We start from the raw sequence: 21,323 nt of genomic DNA on the forward strand, positions 1-21,323 counted from the left end.
ATTTTACTCTTCAATCCCGTTAATAAACTTTCCCATTTGACTTCCAGCTATATCCGAAAGGTCACGTGCAGCTTTCGGTGTTAGTAATAAATTATATGGGCCCAGCTTTGGCTGTCCTCGGATGATGCATGGACGCTTAACATGGGAGCTCCAGTTAAGATATCCAACAACACCATTGAACAGTAACGCCGCATGCGCATACACGAGAAGAAGCAGACAAACCATACACACAACTCAATAGGAATTCCAGCTCTCCATTGACCGATACCGCATATCGCTTTCGCCCGTTAAATCCGTTCACTCCATCGTGAACCCTGCGTTCCGGAAATTCGAGAATCCGGTAAATAAAGCATACCAGCGCGACTTCTTGCGCTGAAAACCCAGCGACAACAATAATGGTGAAAGCAATGCAACCAGGCCTACGCGCCTGTCTCCGCACAACCCCCTCCCGAACCCTACGATGCCAACAATCCCTCGCCGAACAGAAATGCATAGCCATGTCTATTTGTCCCGCACGGAACAGAAGACATGTCGCTTCCTCCTCGTCCCCCATACCTACCCGAATTACACAATTGTCGAGTCAACTACGGCGAGATACAACGATGGGGCTGATGGGCGCGGAGAGGAGGTACAGCACGAGGGACGGAACGATCGCGAAGGGTGCCGAAGGTGCTGCGGATGTGCATGTGGTAGAGGAGGCAGAGGAGCAGGTGCCGCGGGCGGTGTTGAGCGCTCCTGATCATTTGGATGAGAATGAGAAGAAGATCTGGGAGCTGCTGAATAAGGAGTTGAACTGTGTGGATTTACAGGTTCGTGTTTATTTATATCCCACCGTATCCTATTTTCATACAAAAAAATCAAGAACGGGATAATCGGCTAACGTTGGGAAATACAGGTTCAGGATATCTCTGGCGGGTGTGGGAGTATGTATGGGATTGATATTGTGAGCGAGAAGTTTAGGGGATTGAGTATGCTGAAGCAGCAGAGGTTGGTTAATCAAGTGCTTGGAGAAGAGATTAAGGGTTGGCATGGTGTGCAGTTGAAGACGAGGGCGCCGTGAGCGTGGGGTTTTCTTGTGGTGGGTGATGTGTAGGATGGAGAGAGGGAATAGGGAGTTTAGGGAGGTGATGTGTTGAGAAGATGGAGCATTACACCGCATATATCTGTCGGGTTTGCATATACTGTGTTATTATTGTAGAATAGGATGACAGATATTTGAACATGAATAATAACGCTACTCAATTTGATTAGCATATAATGAGGGCATACGTAAGGTCGCTCACTGCTTGCTAAACTTATGGATATCGAATTTCCTTCCAGTTGCTTTTTTGACTAATAGGACACTGGTGATAGGCTCAATTTCAATTAGGTTGTAATAAATCAATTGACATGCGGCATCACTCGGTCTATATTAAACCGAGGACCGGATGCAAATCTTTAGGCCCGCCTCCACATTTGAACCCCATTAATGAAAGGTACTTACAAGTTAATACACTCTCACGTTATTTAGATATCCATTTAGGAATTACATCACACAATATCACGTATAGATTTCCAAATACACATATATACACTTCCCTTTAAATTTCCACTCAATCCTAAGATGCCAACAATCCTCATCACCGGCGCAGCCGGCATGATCGGCCCTCTCCTCGCTGAACGACTCCTCTCCTCACCCGAATATCAAGTCATCCTAACAGATATAATCTCTCCACCCATTCCCCCAAAAGCCAAATACCCACAAAATGCCACAACCATCCAGGCAGATCTCACCGACCCCGGATCCCTCAGTTCCCTCATCTCATCATGCCTACCCCTGGATGCAGTATGCATTTTCCACGGAATAATGTCAGCCGGCTCAGAAGCCAACTTCGAACTCGGCATGAAAGTAAACCTACACTCCACATTGGCGCTCCTAGAAGCGTTACGAGAAGCAACCTCCAAACCCGAGGAAAAGCCCCTAAGGGTGCTATATGCCAGCTCGCAAGCCGTATACGGCCAGCCCCTCCCGACCATCATCGATGAAAACACGCTGCCTACACCAGAAGGCAGCTATGGCACGCAGAAACTCATCTGCGAAAGCCTGATTAACGATTACACGCGCAAAGGTTATCTCGACGGGTACTCGCTCCGGTTCCCAACCATCGTGGTAAGAGGAGGGAAACCTAGTACTGCTGCGAGTTCCTTTTTGAGCGGAATGGTAAGAGAGCCTTTGAACGGCCAAGAATGCGTTATTCCGCTCAAGGATAGAACGTTTAGGTCTTGGTTGTGTAGTTGTCGTGTCCTGGCGGAGAATTTGGTGCATGCGTTAAATCTACCTACGGATGCGAGGCCGAGCCATACGAGGACTATTAATATGCCTGGCTTTGGGGTTAGTGTGCAGGATATGATGGATGCGTTTGCGAAGGTTGCTGGGGAGGATAAGTTGAGGTTCTTGAGGGAGGAGACTGATGAGGGGATGGAGAGGATATTGAGGAGTTGGGGGACGGAGTTTGATAATAAGCTTGCTTATGATTTGGGGTTTAGGAGGGATGATGGGTTTGAGAGTGCGGTAAGGGATTATATTGAGGGGTTGGAGGGTTGATATGGGATGACAATTGATGATTGGAAGCTGAATGAACATGAAGGTAAAGCTTGAGAGGTTTAATTCAACTCGTGAGCTATAACTGCTACTAGCTATAGATATTATACTATATCTTTCGTTAATAGCAATAATATAAAACGGTGGTAGGTCTATTAAACAACTCTTACGATAACCACGATTGGGCTCACTCACTTTGATTATGCCAGGTCATAAGTAAATGGGGCAAGAGGATCTAGAATCCCAGGCTCTGGCAGGAATTCTCGTAATATTACAGTTGAATATGGCATAGTAAATTTTATTTATTTATTATGCTGGATTAATAAATGAACAGTCCTACTTGTAAAGTAATATCAAAGCTTACCCCTATTGCGGAGTTATTAACTTGATAGGACCCCTCGGCAAGCCTTCCCCGTGTGATGGCGGGGTACTTGAGTACAAAAGTTCCCCGCACATCTCCGCCTCCGCGGGCCCATATTAGCCGGTCATTCTTCCTCTACGGAGTAAACGATAGAGCCCTAATCTACAAGTAGTAACCCGTAACATCATTTGTTCTCTATTCCGGTTTATTTAAACATACCTGACTTATATTCCCCTCTACAAGTAGTAACCCGTAACGTCACTTGTTCTTCTGTATTCCGGTCTGCTTGAACATAAACATAACATATATCCTCCTTCCCTTCATTTCATCTCTTGTACACGTACTTGTAAAACTAAGTTTAGCAATCCAAAATGGCGAAATCAATGAAGGACAATAAAGCGGTGCAAATGCTAAAAGCAGCCGAAGAAGGCGGTTATGGGGTAATAGGAGTCGTTTCAGTAAGCAGCATCTCCCCAATTTCATATCTTTCTTACCTTAACGCCTTTCTACAGTACAACCTCGAAACTATAACCGCAGTCGTCCGCGCCGCCGAAAAGAAACGTTCCCCAGCACAAATCCTCCTCTTCCCCTGGGCTCTTCACTACTCCCCACTCCTCATCCACCTCGCAGCAGCCGCCTGCGCTACAGCCACCGTCCCAATAGTACTGCACATGGACCATGCGCAAAGCGAAGAAGAAATTGTTGCTGCGTCCGAATATCCGTTTGATAGCATTATGGTAGATATGTCGCATTACGAGAAAGAGGAAAATCTTGAGAAGACGGAACGGATAACGAAATTTTTGCATGAGAAGGGGATTGCGACCGAGGCAGAGCCAGGACGCATTAATGGTGGGGAGGACGGTGTTGCGGATACAGGTGATCTGGAAGGCTTGTTGACTACCCAGGAGGAGGCTGAGCGCTTTGTGAATACTGGGATTGACTTTTTGGCCCCGGCTTTTGGTAACGTGCATGGGAATTACGGGGGAATTGAGAATATCAAGTTGGATTTCAAGAGGTATGTTCGATTTCTTTATTGATCCTCTGCCCGAGTTTCTAGGGTCTTGTGGATGAGAACGGCGCTGATCAGTGGGTGGATGGACAGACTGGAGTCAATCCGCAAAGCCACAGACGGCAAAGCTCAATTGGTGCTCCACGGAACGAATACATTCCCCGACGAGACTATGCAAGGATGTATCAAGGGCGGCATGACAAGATGCAATGTGAATGAGCTTGTGCTGTTTAAGTACAACAAGTACATTGTGGAGAACACTGGGAAAGTTCCCCTAACCGAGTTGATGGGCAGGGGAACAGATTTAATTCAAGAGCAGATTGAGTATCAGATGGATATCATGGGATCATCAGGGAAAGCATGAATTAGTAGCTGAAATTGCCAACTATACATGTAGTCTGAGATTTTAACCTTAAATGCCTAATCGAGCAGCTCGATCTGACAATTCCCAATCCCAAAAGGTTTAGCGCTAGCTATCTTTAAACCCGTCTTCTTGTTTCAAATGCATGTTCGGGAAGAACTCGTGGATTATAATGAGAGCTGTGGGTCATTTGCACCTTAACATTACGACGCCTTTTAACTTTCTAAAGTATGTTATCCAATCATACAAGTATAGGATGCTTGGTACTTGCCACAGGAAAAAAATACACTTTGTTGGGGTTATATAAGGTATAGTATATCCCACTCCTACAAGACGCTCAAGACGTACGTGGGGTAACTTTGTTTTGACTTACAGTCCATTTTGTGCCGCAATTGATGTCATCATTGCGATATGAGCCGTAGTCTATTTCTGAGCTAGCTAGAGAAGATGGCGGCGGTGATTGTGGGGTTGGCGACGAAGTCGTCGGGGTCATGAAACTGTCCAAAATACCTTGTACTCCGTACTCGTACTTGTAGGCTCTTGTTTCAGGGTCGCTTGCCGAGGCCCCTGTTAAGATGATGTTCAGCTCCTCCCCGCAGGCTGCCGAGCACGCCCCTTTACCTGCAAAGTATTCAAATTCTTCTATCGTGAATAGCAAGTGGCCGTTATTCTTACCGTCGGAGTCTCTCAAGCCTATCTTTCTTGTCGCTTAAGGCTTGAAGTCCGATCCCAGTCCCGTCGCCATGGCGGACGCTTTCCACATTCCAAGCTTAGACAGAAAGAATAAAAAACACCTAACACTCCGCCCAACACTCCCCGGCGCCAAATGCTCACCTGATAATGCCGATTATGTAGGCCGAAAGGATAATATCACAGTCGAATTCAAATTGGGTTACCAGCCCGAGGAGTTGAGAAACCAGGACCTGATCCCGCTAAAACAGCTTAGTGGTCAAGTTACGGTTGTTCAACATGCGCCTAGTGGTATTGCAATGGTGCGAAAGGTTAGACATGTAGTCCGAAATTACTAGATTGGCTTTACCTACTTACATCTTTTAGGTTATTCCTGTAGAGGGTGCACAATCTGTCCGGAAACAGATTGTTCGAGAGTTACGCATTATGCATGACTGCGTACGTTCACCATTACTGTTCTCTTTATTATCTATATCCCTACCTTCCTAATACCTGCTGTTACGTCTCATTCTAGCCTCCTTCACTCTCCGAGTCCAAGACTCTAGGTTATTTCTTTTTCAAGATTGCACACTGATATCAATAGCATTCAGAGCATGTATTGGAATTTTATGGGGCCTTTGATGATGATATGAAACGTGACATCTTGATGTTCACAGAGTATATGGATATTGGGTAGCTCCCCTTCTATGGCCGTTTCAACAATAGCCTAGCAGTACCCTAATATATATTGCTATTATAGTTCCCTCGAGAAAATAGTACAACTTGGCTCAATCCCAGTCGATATTTTGGGCAAGATTACAACAGCCGTGTTGGGTGGCCTAACCTATCTCTATACCAATCATCGCATTATGCACAGGGACATCAACCCCTCCAACATCCTTGTGAATGCTCGGGGTCAATTCAAACTGTGTGGTTTCGGGGTCTCTGGCCAGTTGATGAATTCAATAGCAGACACGTTTGTTGGGACAACGACGTATATGGCGCCCGAGAGGATCCGAGGCTTGGAATATTCAGTCAAATCTGATGTTTGGGGCCTTGGTGTAACATTATTGGAACTCGCTACAGGAAGAGCTCCTTTTCAAGGAGAGCATGACGGTGAAAATCCTAGTTCAGTGTTGGAGTTGCTTCAAAGTATTGTTATCGAGCCATCGCCCACCCTCCCTACAAACGGACCTTTCCCATCGACTCTTTGCGAAATGATTGATAAGTGTCTCATGAAAAATCCCAAGGATCGGCCCACTCCGCAGGAGTTATATGTATGGAGCCTAGGCGCATAGCAAATACATTCGATTACATGCTGACTTGCGATAGGATTCGGATCCTTTCATAGCTGCTGCAATGCATACCCAAGTCGACCTTACAAGTTGGGCTACCACTGTTATGAAGCCTGCTTTATCCGACAATGTGCAAGGCGGAGTATCTGGTCAACCAAAATCCGCGGCAGATCCTCTTCCGATGTCCCATAAACTGGACGTAAAATCGGCTGAGGATACAATGGCCATCGAAGGCCTCCTCCTACATTTGCAAAATATGGCTTCGATGAAAGACTTGGATCGTGCAAGGAAATCGCCAGCATCCCTTTGCGCTCGTTGCACAGTGCTGGTGCAGGATTTTCAACCAGCTACCTTGGATAAGCAGGAAGTTAACGGAGGCGGGGCAAAAGAGTGCCCGCTCTGCCGAATTATTCTCGATTGCCTTCCATCCATGGGAGAGCCTCAGATATCAAACGCCAAACCCTCAAATAGGCCACAAAACAATAGCCATCTGGTCCTAAAAGTCGGAAGCCAATATGGTTTGTGACCTTCTTTGCAAACTCACCATTTGCTAACTATCGTAGATTTAATGAATCATGTAATGGAAACTGAGGCTGGACTTGAAGATCTAACTACTGGATCCCATAGCTCGTTTCAGATGGCCGCAGCATGGATGAAGTCATGTCTTACGACCCACAGCAAATGCATTGCGGCAGCAAATCTTACCTTGCCTATCCTCCCCACACGTGTCGTGGATGTAGGCGGCCCTCACGAGACAGGGAACGTTCGACTCCACATGGGCGGTGGGCAACGAGCCTTATATTTTACCCTGAGCTACAGGTGGAGCCAGAAGAAACCTGTGGATTTCGAAACTACCATTTCCAACCTGGATGCCTACAGAAATTCCATCTCACTAGAGACCCTCCCTCAAACTATGCAGGATGCTATCGCTACCACAAGGAGATTCGGCATTCGATATCTTTGGATAGACGCTCTTTCCATTATTCAAGACTCCCGGGATGACTGGGTAGCAGAAGCACAGCAAATGGCTAAGATTTACAAAAATTCCCTTCTGACTATCGCCGCCGCAACTGATGGTGATGCATGGACGGAAGGTTGCTTCCAAGCCCGAGCAAGAATGCAACCTCGGCCTTTGATGGTCAAGCCGCACTCTATTGGCACACCAGCCAAGTATATCTTCGCTGATCGAAGGCTCACTGGTGATGGCATAAGGCCACCTAGCGCTTTAGACACAAGAGCTTGGGTCCTCCAGGAACAACTCCTTTCACCTCGCATCCTGACGTATTCCAATAAAGAACTATATTGGGATTGCAAGTCCACAAACGCCTCTGAAACCTTCCCCAATGGAATCCCGGGGTTTTATGATGCAGAGCTCAAGCACTTAGATGAGAGACTCTTTAAAGAAGTAATACTAAGCACCACCAAGACTGAGATCAGTCCTGATCGCTTTTATACTTCCTGGAAGAAGATCGTGGAAGCATATTCAGCGCGGCAGATGACCAAAGAAATAGACAAGCTCGGGGCTCTCTTAGGCCTAATCAACGAAGGATCTACATTCTTTGGAGGAGATTTATATCTTGCTGGGGTGTGGAGAAAGAGAATCTGCACAGAATTGTTGTGGTGGGTGCGGAAACCAGAAGAGGCTACTCGTCCTACGTATTTCACTGCTCCGAGTTGGTCTTGGGCCTCTTTAAAAGCGCCGATATCGTATGATTTAGGTGGCTTCGACAGTGATGAGAGTATTCAAGTCTGCGCTAAAGTTTTTGGTTACGGATATACCAGGGAAAAGACTGATGATAGTCGGGCGATTCTATCTGGGCATATAACGCTTCATGGGAAATTGGTTCCGTTGAGACCACAGGTACCATTGAAAGTAGATGGTTCGAGCCATTCAACGCAATTACCAGCCCCTCAGATCCCCTCTCCCACCTGGATGGAAGACATTAACGGTCCTGATCCATCGTTAGTCAGATGCATAGTAATTGCAGCCTCCTATCACTATGTATATGCCGTCGGACTCATGGAGTTTGGCGGCGATGACACGCAATACAAGCGAGTTGGTTTGGTCCATTGGAGAGCTTCCCCGGATTTGTTTGGCTGGAATCGCGCCAAGAGTAAATGGAATGAGGAAGGGGAGTTGGAGACCGTCAAAATCGTGTAGTATGTTGCATATACCAAGGCACTGACTTAGCCGGAGAGCCCAAGATTGGGGCATAAAAGTGTCTGCTAGCAAGGATGCTAACATGATAGCCGATAGAACATCAATAAACAAGCAATAGGGCGCCGTGCTCTATCCGGTAAAAATAAACAGCCAGAAAGGAGCACCAGATACATACCTAGCTAGACATTGTTAGACGACTATAGCTTTGTCCACAATTGAACCCTGGATAAGTTACCCTTCGTTGGCTGAAGACAATGTGCCCATGAAATGGGGTTCTCCAGATGACATGTTGATTTTCCAACTGCCAGACAGAGATTCCACCTCTATGTCTTGGTCGGAATGTTTCTGACCTGTGGCTATCTCGATGAGGCCGACTGGCACTACGAGGTTGATTCATTGCTAACAAAGTCGTATACTTCTTGAGCAGAAGCAACCTCGAAGTGCCAACAACGCTGGATTATCTCCCCACAGAGGATCTCCGTTACATCAGAAGGGAAGTTGTGAGCTTTGTAACGTTTCTTAACTTCATCGCTCCCAACATCCTCGTACGGAGCTCTGCCGGTCATGATAAAGTAAACCATAGAGCCGAGCGCGAACAGATCATCTTGGATCGTTGAGCCTCGAAAATCATGACTAGGAGATTGGAACCGTATTGGTGGTGCACAAGCTGACGCCCGAGAGCCTTCGAACGAAGATCCGCTAAAGTCGGCAATCTTAAGATTAAGATTGGCGTCGAGTAGAAAGTTTTTGGGGCCGACATCACAATGAAGGATGTGGGTAGAATGTAATAGCTGAAGCCCTTCTGCCGCCTCCCGCGCCCAGCGAAGGCGCTGTGCTACCAATATCTCATCGTTGTGCATCGTAAGGTAATCCCTAAGGCAGCCATTTGGCATGTACTCCATAGTGAGAACGCACTCGTCGGCATCCCATGCGATTATCTTTACCAGCCGAGCGTGAGGGCCTAGATTTTCATATATGCGCCTCTCGAGTGCTATTTCAGCACGGCAAATAGCCTCCTCAGAACCAGTCCATGGTGATTTAACTACGTTTCCCGATGGTAAGCGTTCCACGAGCCCGGAAACCCCGCCCCCTATCGTATCGCCCCGTGATATCTTCTCAGCGGACTGCATGTTGCTTATGTATTGTTTGGCCAGTCCTTTCGATATAAACCTGCTTGACAGCGAGCATCCTGTTAGCTAACACTATATATAAATTGGAAGGCTTACCTCTCATCTGGGATATGAGATGCTCTCTCTGCACAGCTTAGCGTGTCGTAAAAGAAACATGTGTAACAAAATATGTGACGTTGTGTGGGGAGACTTGTTGCGGGAACTTATCTGATGAGTATTTAAGTACTTCGTACTACCTAAGGCAAGGTACGCACTCGTGGCTGCATGCGGGCATCGGCAGCTGGGGCGGCACCAAGGCCAACCCCGGAGGCTTATATAAGCCCCGTCCCGGCTCCCTGGTGTTGTCCCGGACCGGGACGGGATCTAACAGGGGGTTCATATAGCACCTGGCTCAGCTCCCCACCAGTTCATTGACATAGAATGTTGTCGGGACCAACAGCTTCACATCTACCCTATTACCACGTAGTATAGAGCACTCCGTATGCATCTAGTGGTTCGGTGGAGGCCGCTCTGTCAGACCCACGGTGATCGTACCAATTGGGACGTTAAGAACCACATCAGAGGCGCTCTGATACCAAGCGACTGAGACAGCGGGCCGAGGCCATCGGGCGTTATGGAACTTACGATGTCCTACCACCAGCCACATATTTATAATCGGTGCAATTATGTGGTGACATTTCTGCTTATGTTTCTTTTAGTAATCGTTGGTGCCAGGCTGCCGTCACTCTAGATGAGACATCACGGTTGAAAAAGCGCTGGGCGTTGCAGCTGACAGGACTCGTATCTGCTGAAGGCATCACCTCGAGCCTAACGCGCGTAGTCCAGATAGGATTCTGGATTGGAGTCATCAACCAATATGAAACCAGATCAGTGCTAGATGTTTAATTTGCAACAGGGAGCTGCCAAGAACTTGCTTAGTAGGGGGCGTACCCACAAGACTAGCGAAGATGATTCTTAAGTTCTCTTGTGCTCCGCCATTTACTTTCGCCACCCCAGGGATCATCCGCTGGACATCTAGCTCAAGTGTGATATCCAGCTGAAAAAGTTGTCTTGGAGCGTGCAAATAACCAATCACCAGTCGTCGGCGCCAGGCTGCGATTGTTGGAACATCGGTCGGAAGTAAAAAGTTCCGGTCATCGTTGAGCTCCACCGAGAATCATAGACATGATCTCAATTTGACGGCCATGATGTTCTCGAAGTTGGGTTCTGTACCCTACAACTATGAGTTTGTAAACACACATTTTCCTGTGCATCGATCAGCATAAAATCTGATTAGAGGGGCACAAATGATGCTGAGATAGGTAGGTTATGAAGGCACATTTCTCTGTACGTATCTAAACTAATACTTTAGTTTGGGTCATAGATGACATTTGGCGTACCTGGGATATACCCTCTAGGCACCCCTGGAGCTTGAGTAACAATATCAGCGTCTAGTTTGGGCGAGGGATGACAAAAGGGGCGAGACTAACTGGTACACGGCCTTCCCTATCGGAAGCCTCGTAGGTGGAATGTCGGGTATGTTGTATCTCGGTCCCGGCGACTGGAGATTTCCCGCACGTGGCTACGCTAACAAACAAAAGCAATATTAAATTCGCAAGGCGTAACAGATGCCATCAATGCACCTATCTATGCTCACTGACCACCCTCAGTCGGAGTCCACAGTGACTTGCATAACAGCCCTGACGCAATATGACAAACTTTTGAGAAGTTGAGCAACAATATTTCTAGCTTCTTACATTGCCTTCGGGCCGTTCGGGCACAATAATATGCCGTCCGGCCATGGTTGGGTGGGCGGCATCACCCATACCCTCCTGCCCTGGATGTGACTGCCTTCCAACTATTGGAAGTCTAAAGAACACGCCTAAAAAGGATAGTTACCTTCGATTCTTTCCATCCCGTGTCTCCCAGTCTTCATTCCTTAGATATGATTCAGCCTCGTGGAGGCGCCTTCGGGGGCAATAGAAGGAACACCGAACGATTGTCTCAGCTTAATCGAGTACATCCAGACTTCCGGAATGGTCCGCTCGCTGATCAAAGCAGCTTTCAACTACAGTATGCCAACAGAATCGCAACATATCCTCCAGCCCCACGAGAATCAACGAATCGTCCACTTGGAAGATGAACTCAAGGCTGCGTCAAATTTCTTAGCCCATCCATCCCTTGCTCAATAGAGACTCAAGAAATTGCGCCCACCACCATACTTCGCTACATTAAAGAGATGTTGTTGCGTGTGTGTAACAGTGCTATGGGTATAATTTGGATAGCCATTGTACTTGGGACCGACGATTAGAAGGGCAGAGTCAATAACGCGTCCACTTCGCATGCCGGTAAGTGCAACTCCAGAATAACCCCGAGTCGTCCATATTGAGCGTGAGATCAACCACCTCCCATAGAAACATTAAAAAACACGCTTTAGTCATTCCATATCTCTTTCAAGAAGGAACGCCGATTGGGGCACACCTAATATTTTCAATCTGGCTGCCATTCAGCACCCTTGTTCAGCTGATGTTTATGTGTCATATAAGTTGACGAGAGGCCCTTCAGAAAATCAGGCATTTGCTCACTCTCGGCATATCGACCTTATTCGCACAAACATAGAAAATCCATCAAACTTTGGGCTGGCTTGTGAAGAAATCTATACGAGGACTAGCATAATCAGGTAAGCATGCGTTTAAAATAGTTGAGAATCCTTATGACATAGCTGTTATAACCAAGGGACGAGGTCGAGCGGCTAGGATGAGGATTCACAGGAACCGCCTAGACAGCCGCAGTAGCATATGTCAAGAGAGGCCAAAATAAAACCAGCATCTTTGCGGTTGGCCCTAACCGGATATTGACGATGAACAGGTCGTGGTTCCAACCACGCGAGCAGATACCCACTATGGATTCCACGACGTTGGCTTTGGCCATTCAACCGCCTGTCCGAGCGAGACCTGGGGTAGCTTTATATCCACCTGTGGCGGCTCGGTTGAGCAGCCAGGCCGACATAATCGGGCAGCTCTCCCAAATCTGGGCTGTGGCAACACTTGTTGATCGACAATCTGGCGAGATTGACGACGATAAACTCGACGGAAGAGTGTCCGACTCAGCACATCCTCTGGCCCAAGATACTCAGCGAAGCAGTGTTGCTGTGGAGGACAGAGCTTATTTTTGTTTTCCAGATCTCATTATCCACAAGCCTGGCAGGTACCGCATCAGAGTCAACTTGATGCAGATGGATTATTCTTCCAACTCTTTTCCTGACGGAATTGCGAGGGTGATTGAGTACGTTGATAGCCACTCCATTTCTGTCGAACACGGTGCCACGGATTGTTCCAAGCCAAGTAAGTTATGCTTAGCTGAGCTGAACGGGAGCGTAATTAACAGTGTCAGACGCACAAGAGCGTGCCTTCCTTCGATTGCTGAAGCACGATGGCCAGCGGATCTCGTAACTTGAGGCTTATCGTCATTACTGGAGGTAAAGGGCCGGCCTGCCAGGCCAAGTAATCATGAATGTGCTATCAACTTGCTTCCTGAATGGGGAGATGGATGGTTCCAACATTGGCAACTTGGATAATTTTCTATCTAGCCAGTTAATTTGGTGCCGGCTAAGTGTCAGAGGGCAGGCAGGAAGCCAAGGGAAGGAGTATAGACTGGAGGAGACATCACTGTCACAGCACCATTTCATGAGCAAATTTCGTGTACGGTTTAGATTATTTGAATATCTTCAAACTTACCTTAACTTAAAAGCATCAAGCCATGAGACAAGGCAGCACAATTCTTGCACACCGTTCTAGACGAGCAATCCAAAGCCGTAGCAATCTGAAACGTGGATTTTGGTATGAGAATATGCGTGGCGGAATATGGTCCTCAATAGACGGTATCTCTCTATGATGTCTTGAAACTATTCAATATACGTAACGATTATTCGAAGAACTACAACAATTCTCATGATTTTGTGAATTTCATCGTTGTCTGTGGAGTGGAATTAGAAGACGATGCATCCGATGGACTGGAGAGGAGGCTTCTGACTCCATTAGGCTTGGCAGGTATAATGTGGCGCAAGTGGCGTAGTAGCAGTGTTCCGTCACGTGCGCACGGCTGTAAGGCTGAGAGTGGAAACAGAATTTTGTCCACAACCTTGAGTCAGAGCCCAACAGTCCCGCATGAGTTTCTATTGATGAATTCCTTAGTCTCTTGCATCGCACGAGTATCAGGACACACTCTCAGCAAAAGAATTCTCCCCCAATTATCCCGATCTCCGCGCGCAATCCACATCACATCCTACCACCGCAAAATGGCAGAAACCACATCACCCCCTCTATCTGAGAGTCTTGCGAAGTTAAGCCTGACGCAGCCCTTGCCAAAATTCCCAAACTGTTACCCAGAGTTCAACCCAGTCGACATTTATCGAGCACACCTTACCTCGATTTTGGCAGACGTTACTGGCGTCGACTCGAAAATTATATATCCCGCTTTACAATGGACACAAACGCTGGAGAAGGGCGACTTGGTACTTCCCGTGGCCGCGCTGCGAGTTAAAGGCAAGAAGCCGAACGAACTGGCTGTCGAGTGGGCTGAGAAGGTATTTCCCATCTGTCCAGTTAGTTTGGGATCAAGGAGCCCTGCTAATCGCCCTCCAGTTTCCTGAGTCTCCAATAGTCGAAAAGCCCTCCGCCGCCGGCACTTTCCTGCAGTTCTTTTTCAAAGTGGACAAGCTCGCACAACTCCTAATACCATCTATTCTGCAACGGGGCAAGGACTTTGGACTAAATCCTGCACTTGGCTTGAAGGACCCGGAGGACCCCTCGAAAGGCCCCAAGCGAATGATTGTAGAATTCTCGTCTCCGAATATCGCGAAACCCTTCCATGCTGGCCATTTGCGAAGCACAATTATCGGTGGTTTTCTATCCAACCTGTACAAGGGTGCCGGCTGGGATGTAGTAAATATTAACTATCTGGGCGATTTTGGAAAGGTTAGTGGAGCCTTCAGCTATTTTCATCTCGTTTACTTATTTTTATCAGCAATATGGGTTGCTAGCTTTAGGATTTGGAAAGTACGGTAGTGAGGAGGCGCTCCTGGCCGATCCCATTAACCACCTTTACGAGATCTATGTCAAGATCAACGTGGATCTAAAAGCCGAAAAGGACGAGATCAAGAAGCTGGAGGAGGAAGGAAAGGATGCGTCGGAACTCAAGAATGAAGGGCTTGACGAGCAAGCCCGTCGGTACTTCAAAGCTATGACCGATAACGATGAGAAGGCGATTGCACTGTGGTCGCGCTTCAGAGAACTCAGCATCAAGCGATACAAGGAGACGTACGCCAGGTTAAACATCCATTTCGACGACTACTCCGGAGAAAGCCAAGTCAAGCAAGAGAACATGGATGCGGCAGCGAAGAAAATGGAAGAGATGGGGATTTCCGAGGTATCGGAAGGGGCCGTAATCATCGACTTCACAAAGCACGTACAAGGGAAAGCAGGCAAGTCTCTAGAACGACCTATCATCAAAAAGAAAGACGGCACCGCACTTTATCTCACCCGAGATATCAGCGAGATGTTGCAACGACAAGAGAAATACAACTTTGATCACATGATCTACGTCGTGGCATCACAACAAGATCTACATCTTAAACAACTGTTCAAAATCATAGAATTGATGGAGTACCATGACCTTGCCAAGAAAGTCCAGCATATCAACTTCGGTCTCGTTCTAGGAATGAGCACCCGAAAGGGCACAGCTAAGTTCCTGGACGATATCTTGCGGGATGTGGCGGAGAAGATGCATGAGGTGATGCAGAAGAATGAAGCCAAGTATAAACAAGTTGAGAATCCTCTGGCTGTGGCGGATATCCTTGGTATCAGCAGTGTTATGGTCCAAGATATGAGCGGAAAGCGGTAAGTTCTTCACTCCGCCAGTCCCCCTTTTTCATCGCCTCAAGATGTCTGTTTCCGTAATATTTTTTTAACTTACTAACATGAAAACCAGAATCAACAACTACGAATTCAACATGGACGCCATGACCTCCTTCGAAGGCGACACAGGACCATATCTCCAATACGCCCACGCCCGTCTCTGCAGCATTGCTCGCCGAGCAGACATCCCCACCTCCGAACTCCTTACCGCAGACCTCTCGCTCCTGACCGAGCCGCACGCCATAAATCTCATCCGTGTGATCTCCCAATATCCCGACGTTGTCCAAAACACCCTCAAGACCCTCGAGCCCGCGACGGTGATTACGTATCTGTTCAAGATGACTCATACACTGAGCAGCAGCTACGACCACTTGCGGATCGTGGGCAGCGAGAAGGAGCTGATGAAGGCGCGGATGGCGCTTTATGATGCGGCGCGGGTCGTGTTGAATAATGGGATGAGGTTGCTTGGGTTGAGTCCTGTTGAGAGGTTTGTGCGCCCACTTTCTTCCTCCCTTTAAAGTTATGGTTTCATTTACTAACATTGCGAATTTAGAATGTGAGAACACACGCAATGCAAATTCGTAAAATCGAAGATCATTTTCAAACACATCATCTCATAAGTTATACCCGACATCAGCAGTTGCATGATGATCTATCTAACATGACTTTGCCTTGCGACGATGGATGGATCAACGCCCTAGAAAAGTGTGTACCGCAGCGTAGCGTAGAAACCGAATGGAGAAATATCAAAAGGGCCGCCTATCCCACTCCTTATTATCTCGTAGATGTTGAAAAATAACAATTGATTCATGATATTACCAGTCAAGTTACATGGTATGATATGATATGGTATAAATATGCCTTCCAACAAAACTCCACCTATCCCCTACACCGTCCCTAGCCAATCCCTAAGCGTAGTATCAACAAGAACAAATAAAATGGTATATAACAGCTGGTTTCATTCTCATTCTTCCATTTCCATTCTTCATCGACTTCTTGAGTAGAGTATCATCACGATCACAAAATCACAAGCCACAAACATCCACTTCCTATCTAGTCATCATGCTGTCTCATCCCGCCCATAACAATCTCAGCCAATTTCACCTCAGGCTGCTTAGTAGCCAATCTAATCGGAATGAAATTCCTCATATCCGACTCCTGTTCCGCGTTGTTGCTTTGTTCAGTGTCAAGGATGTATTCACGACCATCGCCGACTTGTCCTAGCGACGGGGGTAATTTGAAACCCCCTAGAAGCATGGAAATTTCGTCCTCGTCCGGGAGGAGGATTTCTGGCTCTGTTGCACTCTCGTCGTTCTGCTGTGGCGCTGGTAATGTCTCCGAGGTTTCCGTGGGGGTAAATACATCCTCACCACCAGGCAGACAAATACTCCTCGCACCCAGCGTCTCCTTAATATCACGAAGGAGAGTATCCATCGGGCAAATATACGCGACTTTCTTCTTCGAGCTCCATGCGAGGACATGTCCGCACGCTCGTCCCTGTTCATTCTCCACCAGCCATGCACCAGAGTCGCCTGGCACGCCAAGTTTACCTGCGGCTTGGTAGCTGCTGGATGGTGTTTGGCGGCCGTAGATCTTCACGATAACCATAGCAGGTAGGATACGACCGCTTTGGAGACCGGATGTGCGGGCCATGCAGTGGACTTCTAGATCAGCTAGATCTTTGGTCGGCGCTACTGCGACGGGGTATTCACCCTCCTTTCGACGGCAAAAGCGCTCGCCGCTTAGGATACGGTTACTATCAGGGCAGCGGTCGGAATTGAACTCGAAGAGTGCCCAGTCGATCTCATGCACAATGCCGTCTTCAGTGCGTCGTCGGATGCCGGATGAGGCGTAGACCTCACCGAGACCGAAACTATCCAAGTGATCTTCATCGCGAGTTTCTTCGCTGGGATAAAAGTCTTCATCTACATCATCAATTGCTGGCTGAGTGATCAGGTATTCTTCACCGCAGCCTGGTGGGATTCCTTTGATATCCCCTGGCTCAGCTTCTTCATCAGACTCATCCTGATAGTCATCGTCATCGAACTCGGATTCAGATTGTTCGTCGGAAAAATCCGAGTCATAATCGGAGAGCGAGTACATAAACTCTTCATCGCTACTGCTGTAGATCGAGGAGTCAGAATGCGTCAGCTCAGGCATTTCAATAGAATGTGCGCTGGAGCGGAGAACTGGCACTTCGGCATCGAGTTCCTCGTCCTCTTCCTCTTCGGGCGCATCCAGCATATGGTGGACCGTCATCCCATAAGGCTTATCATCGACCATGATGAGGCCGCCGAATGAAACTGGTGGCAGGTGGCGCTCGCCCACGTAGGCGCCGATGGAAGCTCCATTCGATGGCTTATCTTGGTGTTCCGCATTTTCTGGCTTGACATCCTCGCCCAACTCCTTCGCCATCGACCGCTTGACACCGGGTTTCCGGGATCGTATGACCTTCCCTCTGCAAACTTTAAGCCCGAATGTGTCTTTATCGTACACTAGGTGCTTCTTCAATATACTGCGGACCTTGTTGACGCTCGTGCAAATGACCAGAATGGTAGGTTTGGTCGTTGATGACGATTCCCCGATGCTCTCCAAGCTTATCTCCACGGATTCAGGGTACTTCCTATAGAAGCCTCGAAGTACATGGTTGATGTGTGGCATAAGCCCCGTGTGCCAGAAATCGAGATGTTCTGGGCTTATTCTGATAGCGGGGTATGTGCGAAGTTTGGTCTTTGTTGGTTTTTGTAGGGGTGGAGCTAGAACTTATATAAGACATTAAAATCAAACAAATAGTCGAGGTTAACTTACCAGTGGTCTTAGCAACCGGCTTTTCAGACCAGCCTGTCTTCTCTGGAAGAGATGGATATGAGGGTTTCTCGGACCAGCTTGGACGGGTGGGTGTAGTTGGCCCTGCTGCAACTGCCTGGCTCTTCGACTCCCGTAGGACTCTTCGAGCGGGTGTGGCAGGACGCGATGCTTTTGAAGGCGTCGAAGGCATCGGTGGAGAATCATCACCCCCATCATTGTCCTCGTCTGAGCTCTCATCGATGGCACAGCAAGTATCGAGTGCCTTGGATACCTTCCAAAACACTTTTTGATGCATGACATCAGCTCTTGTCCGCTGGGACAGCTCATCTGTAGGAGCTTGCCAGCAGGCTTGAACAGCCTTGAGATATAAGCTGCCGCACCTTGAAGCAAGCTGCTTGAAGACGTTGGTGGGGTTTTCAGGAACAGCACTGCTCATGGGGAAAACATCCGAGAGTGAACTCCAAAGACCAATTTCTAAAAGAAGCATAGCAAGGCTGTACAGGTCGAGTGACTTGCTTTCCGATGTAAGATGTGTGTACCGAGTGATCCGCGGGTCCAATGGATGTCTGTAAAGCGAAGTCGTTGACTCCGACGCACCCTCGGAACTGTCTGTAGCGTTATCAGAGAAGAGGTCATATGAAGCGAGGAATGATTGGCGCATGTTGACTTGGCTAAAGTCCTTTCGGTTGATCGATTGGGATTGATGTTCGATGAACAATATATTAGACGATGTAATGTTGCCATGCACAACCCCTTTCGAGTGTAAGTCGAAGACGGCACTGGCAACATTGTAAGCGAGTCGGTATTTGACCTCAAGAGAGGGCTCATAAGGACTGAACAGCATATCCGACAGGCTAGAGGTCGAAGGCATCCTAGGACTCTCTATATCCACGGGTCCAAAGTGGGTAGGTAAAGCGAATAGAAGGCAGAATCTGGAATGGTCCGGCTCTTCAAAATAACCAATCAAGTGCAACAGGCCAGAGAGGATCCTCCCGGAGGAAATGTAGGATTGGGAAAGGGCAGCAAAGAGCTTCTCAAACCGCGTCATGGATGGAGTAATGCCGGTAATCGAATAGATGGGGTCATAAGGGGCATGCTCCAAAAGGACCGGGACGATGGGCGTCTGCTGGCCATATTTCCGAGAATCAGGGAGAGACGTCGGCCGACGCATAAAGACTATCTGCCTGGAATAATTAGCTGGCGGCAGCATGCTCGATTGAATCCCTTTGATATTCCGGGGCCAAATTAGAGTGGTGGGATCAATTTGTTGTGGAGTTTGCATCCGGGTGGACTCGAACTGCCTCTCCTCAACGGCATGGGACTTGGTCTGCAAGGAGGCAGACGATTCCGAGGCTTTGGTAGGGGATGCCTTCCGTGCAGACTGCCTGGTCCGTGAAAGGTCATACAACGTATCGATGGACATCGTCAAGTCGCGGACCAAATCCTGGAATCTCGACTTGTCCCAAGTAATTGATTTTTCGGGCAGCGGGGCCTTCTCATCCGGCGTTCTTTTCGACGACTGCCATAGCGGTTCGGCCTCGGCCAGGATCTCCTTGATGGTCGACATGACGCTTCCCACCAACTCACTCAAGCCGGCCTTGTTGATGGACTCGTCGATGTCAGGTGACTGCGAAGGATCCGACCATTCCAAACCCCACGACACCAATCTATCCTTCTGGATGCGCAGCTTCCGATGCAAGGACATCAGCTCCGGGTCCTCTGCACTCTGCACGGGTTCCTTGACGAAATCATAGGAGCTCTTCGTGTCGGTATACATCTTGGTCAGGCGCCGCTGGAAGGGCAACGGGAGACTGAACAGCGACTCCATGGCTGCGGCTGCGGTGGGGGGGGGGCGTTGTTGCGGGCTACTACAAGGCGACGCAGCGCAGCGCAACGACACACAGCACAACGCAGGATATAGATGCTATTGAAGGGGGAGCCAAAGGACGATTAATATATAGAGTGGTGAATGAAGGAAGAGGACGATGGCATTCGGAGGATATAACAATAGCGACACGACACGAAGGCGCGGCCATGGGGGGGACTGGGAATGGGAATGGGATATCCGTCTGAATTTGGATGCCTACTGGGAGGCCCCGAATGTTGCTGCCTTGCAAGGGACCCCGGCCCCTGATTGGCTCGCCTGGCCGGCGTCTCTACCTAACCCCCAAAGCGGCCATTTGTGGGTCATTCTCTGGGTCCGTCACGTGAGCAGGCCCTCGTCAGCCTGCAGATCTTGATTTGGACTCGGGGCATTTTGCCTTGAGTAGATAACAGCGAAACAAGGACGGGCTTGGATGTATATGGATGTATATAAAGGATATATCTCTGCGACGTCGGTACTTTAGAGTTCATACTGTACACCACCCGGCCATCCAGTTATACCCGCACAAGAACTAAACTGCCTGTAAGGGACAGTACTGTACTGTACGTGTTGAAAAGTTTGAATGAGTCTTCGCTGTGCACTGCTCTCCCACCTAAGGTACTCCTGTAACTACTCCGTACTACAATAATACAGTACGTACAAACACTACTCTCGTACTGCCAGAAGTCCCACCGAACACCTTACGTGGCTTACTTAATAACACGGAGTAGCCGCAACAAGACGCTGCCGCCTAAGTATCAGAGCAATCCGGATCCGCTTTGATCGTGCCCAGAACCTCGTCCTCCGCTAGACCCAACACAACCCGCTGAGCTGAAAAAAAGATTCCAAGGTGACAACTGTAATAAGGCGCCGAGGGTACTGCCGCGCCGAGGCCCAGCTGAAGTATGAAGTACTGTAGGCAGGCATGAAATATGATTTAATGATAATAATAACATTAACATTGAACCCCTTCTTATTTACGGAGTACACCGCTTCAAGTATCGCCACGCTAAATATATCCCAATACCAATATACAATATGTGTGTTGCCGGCAGCACGGTCGGTCTGCCAAACCAGGCGCATAGAACGCCGATCCATAGGTATCCACCTCTTTTGATAAATCTTTGACAAAAAATCTTTGAAAACTCCCAATGAGCCAGATAACCCCAGCTGCCCCGAATATCCAAAAT

At 48.2% G+C, this 21,323-nt stretch overlaps 8 protein-coding genes across 8 annotated transcripts; 6 read left to right on the forward strand and 2 right to left on the reverse strand.

Moving 5' to 3' along the window:
- Positions 1-395: 395 nt before the first annotated feature.
- BP5553_10388 (uncharacterized protein) lies at positions 396-1,060 on the forward strand (the record flags this gene model as incomplete). Its single annotated transcript, XM_032019011.1, has 2 exons — positions 396-809; positions 896-1,060. The coding sequence occupies 2 exons, from the start codon at positions 396-398 to the stop codon at positions 1,058-1,060; spliced, it is 579 nt and encodes a 192-aa protein (XP_031864718.1).
- Positions 1,061-1,603: 543 nt separating this feature from the next.
- Positions 1,604-2,584, forward strand: BP5553_10389 (Uncharacterized protein; the record flags this gene model as incomplete). Its single annotated transcript, XM_032019012.1, has 1 exon — positions 1,604-2,584. The coding sequence occupies one exon, from the start codon at positions 1,604-1,606 to the stop codon at positions 2,582-2,584; it is 981 nt and encodes a 326-aa protein (XP_031864719.1).
- A 729-nt stretch (positions 2,585-3,313) lies between these two features.
- Positions 3,314-4,315, forward strand: BP5553_10390 (uncharacterized protein; the record flags this gene model as incomplete). Its single annotated transcript, XM_032019013.1, has 3 exons — positions 3,314-3,400; positions 3,455-3,957; positions 4,000-4,315. The coding sequence occupies 3 exons, from the start codon at positions 3,314-3,316 to the stop codon at positions 4,313-4,315; spliced, it is 906 nt and encodes a 301-aa protein (XP_031864720.1).
- A 740-nt stretch (positions 4,316-5,055) lies between these two features.
- On the forward strand, positions 5,056-8,437 carry BP5553_10391 (uncharacterized protein; the record flags this gene model as incomplete). The annotated part of the gene is made up of 6 exons (XM_032019014.1): positions 5,056-5,313; positions 5,369-5,440; positions 5,586-5,674; positions 5,742-6,258; positions 6,314-6,794; positions 6,840-8,437. 6 exons carry the CDS (start codon positions 5,056-5,058, stop codon positions 8,435-8,437), a joined length of 3,015 nt encoding a protein of 1,004 aa, XP_031864721.1.
- A 380-nt stretch (positions 8,438-8,817) lies between these two features.
- On the reverse strand, positions 8,818-9,567 carry BP5553_10392 (Uncharacterized protein; the record flags this gene model as incomplete). The annotated part of the gene is made up of 1 exon (XM_032019015.1): positions 8,818-9,567. The coding sequence occupies one exon, from the start codon at positions 9,565-9,567 to the stop codon at positions 8,818-8,820; it is 750 nt and encodes a 249-aa protein (XP_031864722.1).
- Positions 9,568-12,448: 2,881 nt separating this feature from the next.
- On the forward strand, positions 12,449-12,998 carry BP5553_10393 (Uncharacterized protein; the record flags this gene model as incomplete). The annotated part of the gene is made up of 2 exons (XM_032019016.1): positions 12,449-12,890; positions 12,940-12,998. 2 exons carry the CDS (start codon positions 12,449-12,451, stop codon positions 12,996-12,998), a joined length of 501 nt encoding a protein of 166 aa, XP_031864723.1.
- An 845-nt stretch (positions 12,999-13,843) lies between these two features.
- Positions 13,844-16,021, forward strand: BP5553_10394 (putative Arginyl-tRNA synthetase, cytoplasmic; the record flags this gene model as incomplete). The annotated part of the gene is made up of 5 exons (XM_032019017.1): positions 13,844-14,131; positions 14,190-14,522; positions 14,572-15,443; positions 15,535-15,948; positions 16,015-16,021. 5 exons carry the CDS (start codon positions 13,844-13,846, stop codon positions 16,019-16,021), a joined length of 1,914 nt encoding a protein of 637 aa, XP_031864724.1.
- Positions 16,022-16,514: 493 nt separating this feature from the next.
- Positions 16,515-20,046, reverse strand: BP5553_10395 (Uncharacterized protein; the record flags this gene model as incomplete). Its single annotated transcript, XM_032019018.1, has 2 exons — positions 16,515-18,217; positions 18,270-20,046. The coding sequence occupies 2 exons, from the start codon at positions 20,044-20,046 to the stop codon at positions 16,515-16,517; spliced, it is 3,480 nt and encodes a 1,159-aa protein (XP_031864725.1).
- Positions 20,047-21,323: the final 1,277 nt, after the last annotated feature.

The sequence above is a fragment of the Venustampulla echinocandica genome (genome assembly GCF_003357145.1).
Source record: "Venustampulla echinocandica strain BP 5553 chromosome Unknown scaffold_15, whole genome shotgun sequence".
NCBI classification, from domain to species: Eukaryota; Fungi; Ascomycota; class Leotiomycetes; order Helotiales; family Pleuroascaceae; genus Venustampulla; species Venustampulla echinocandica.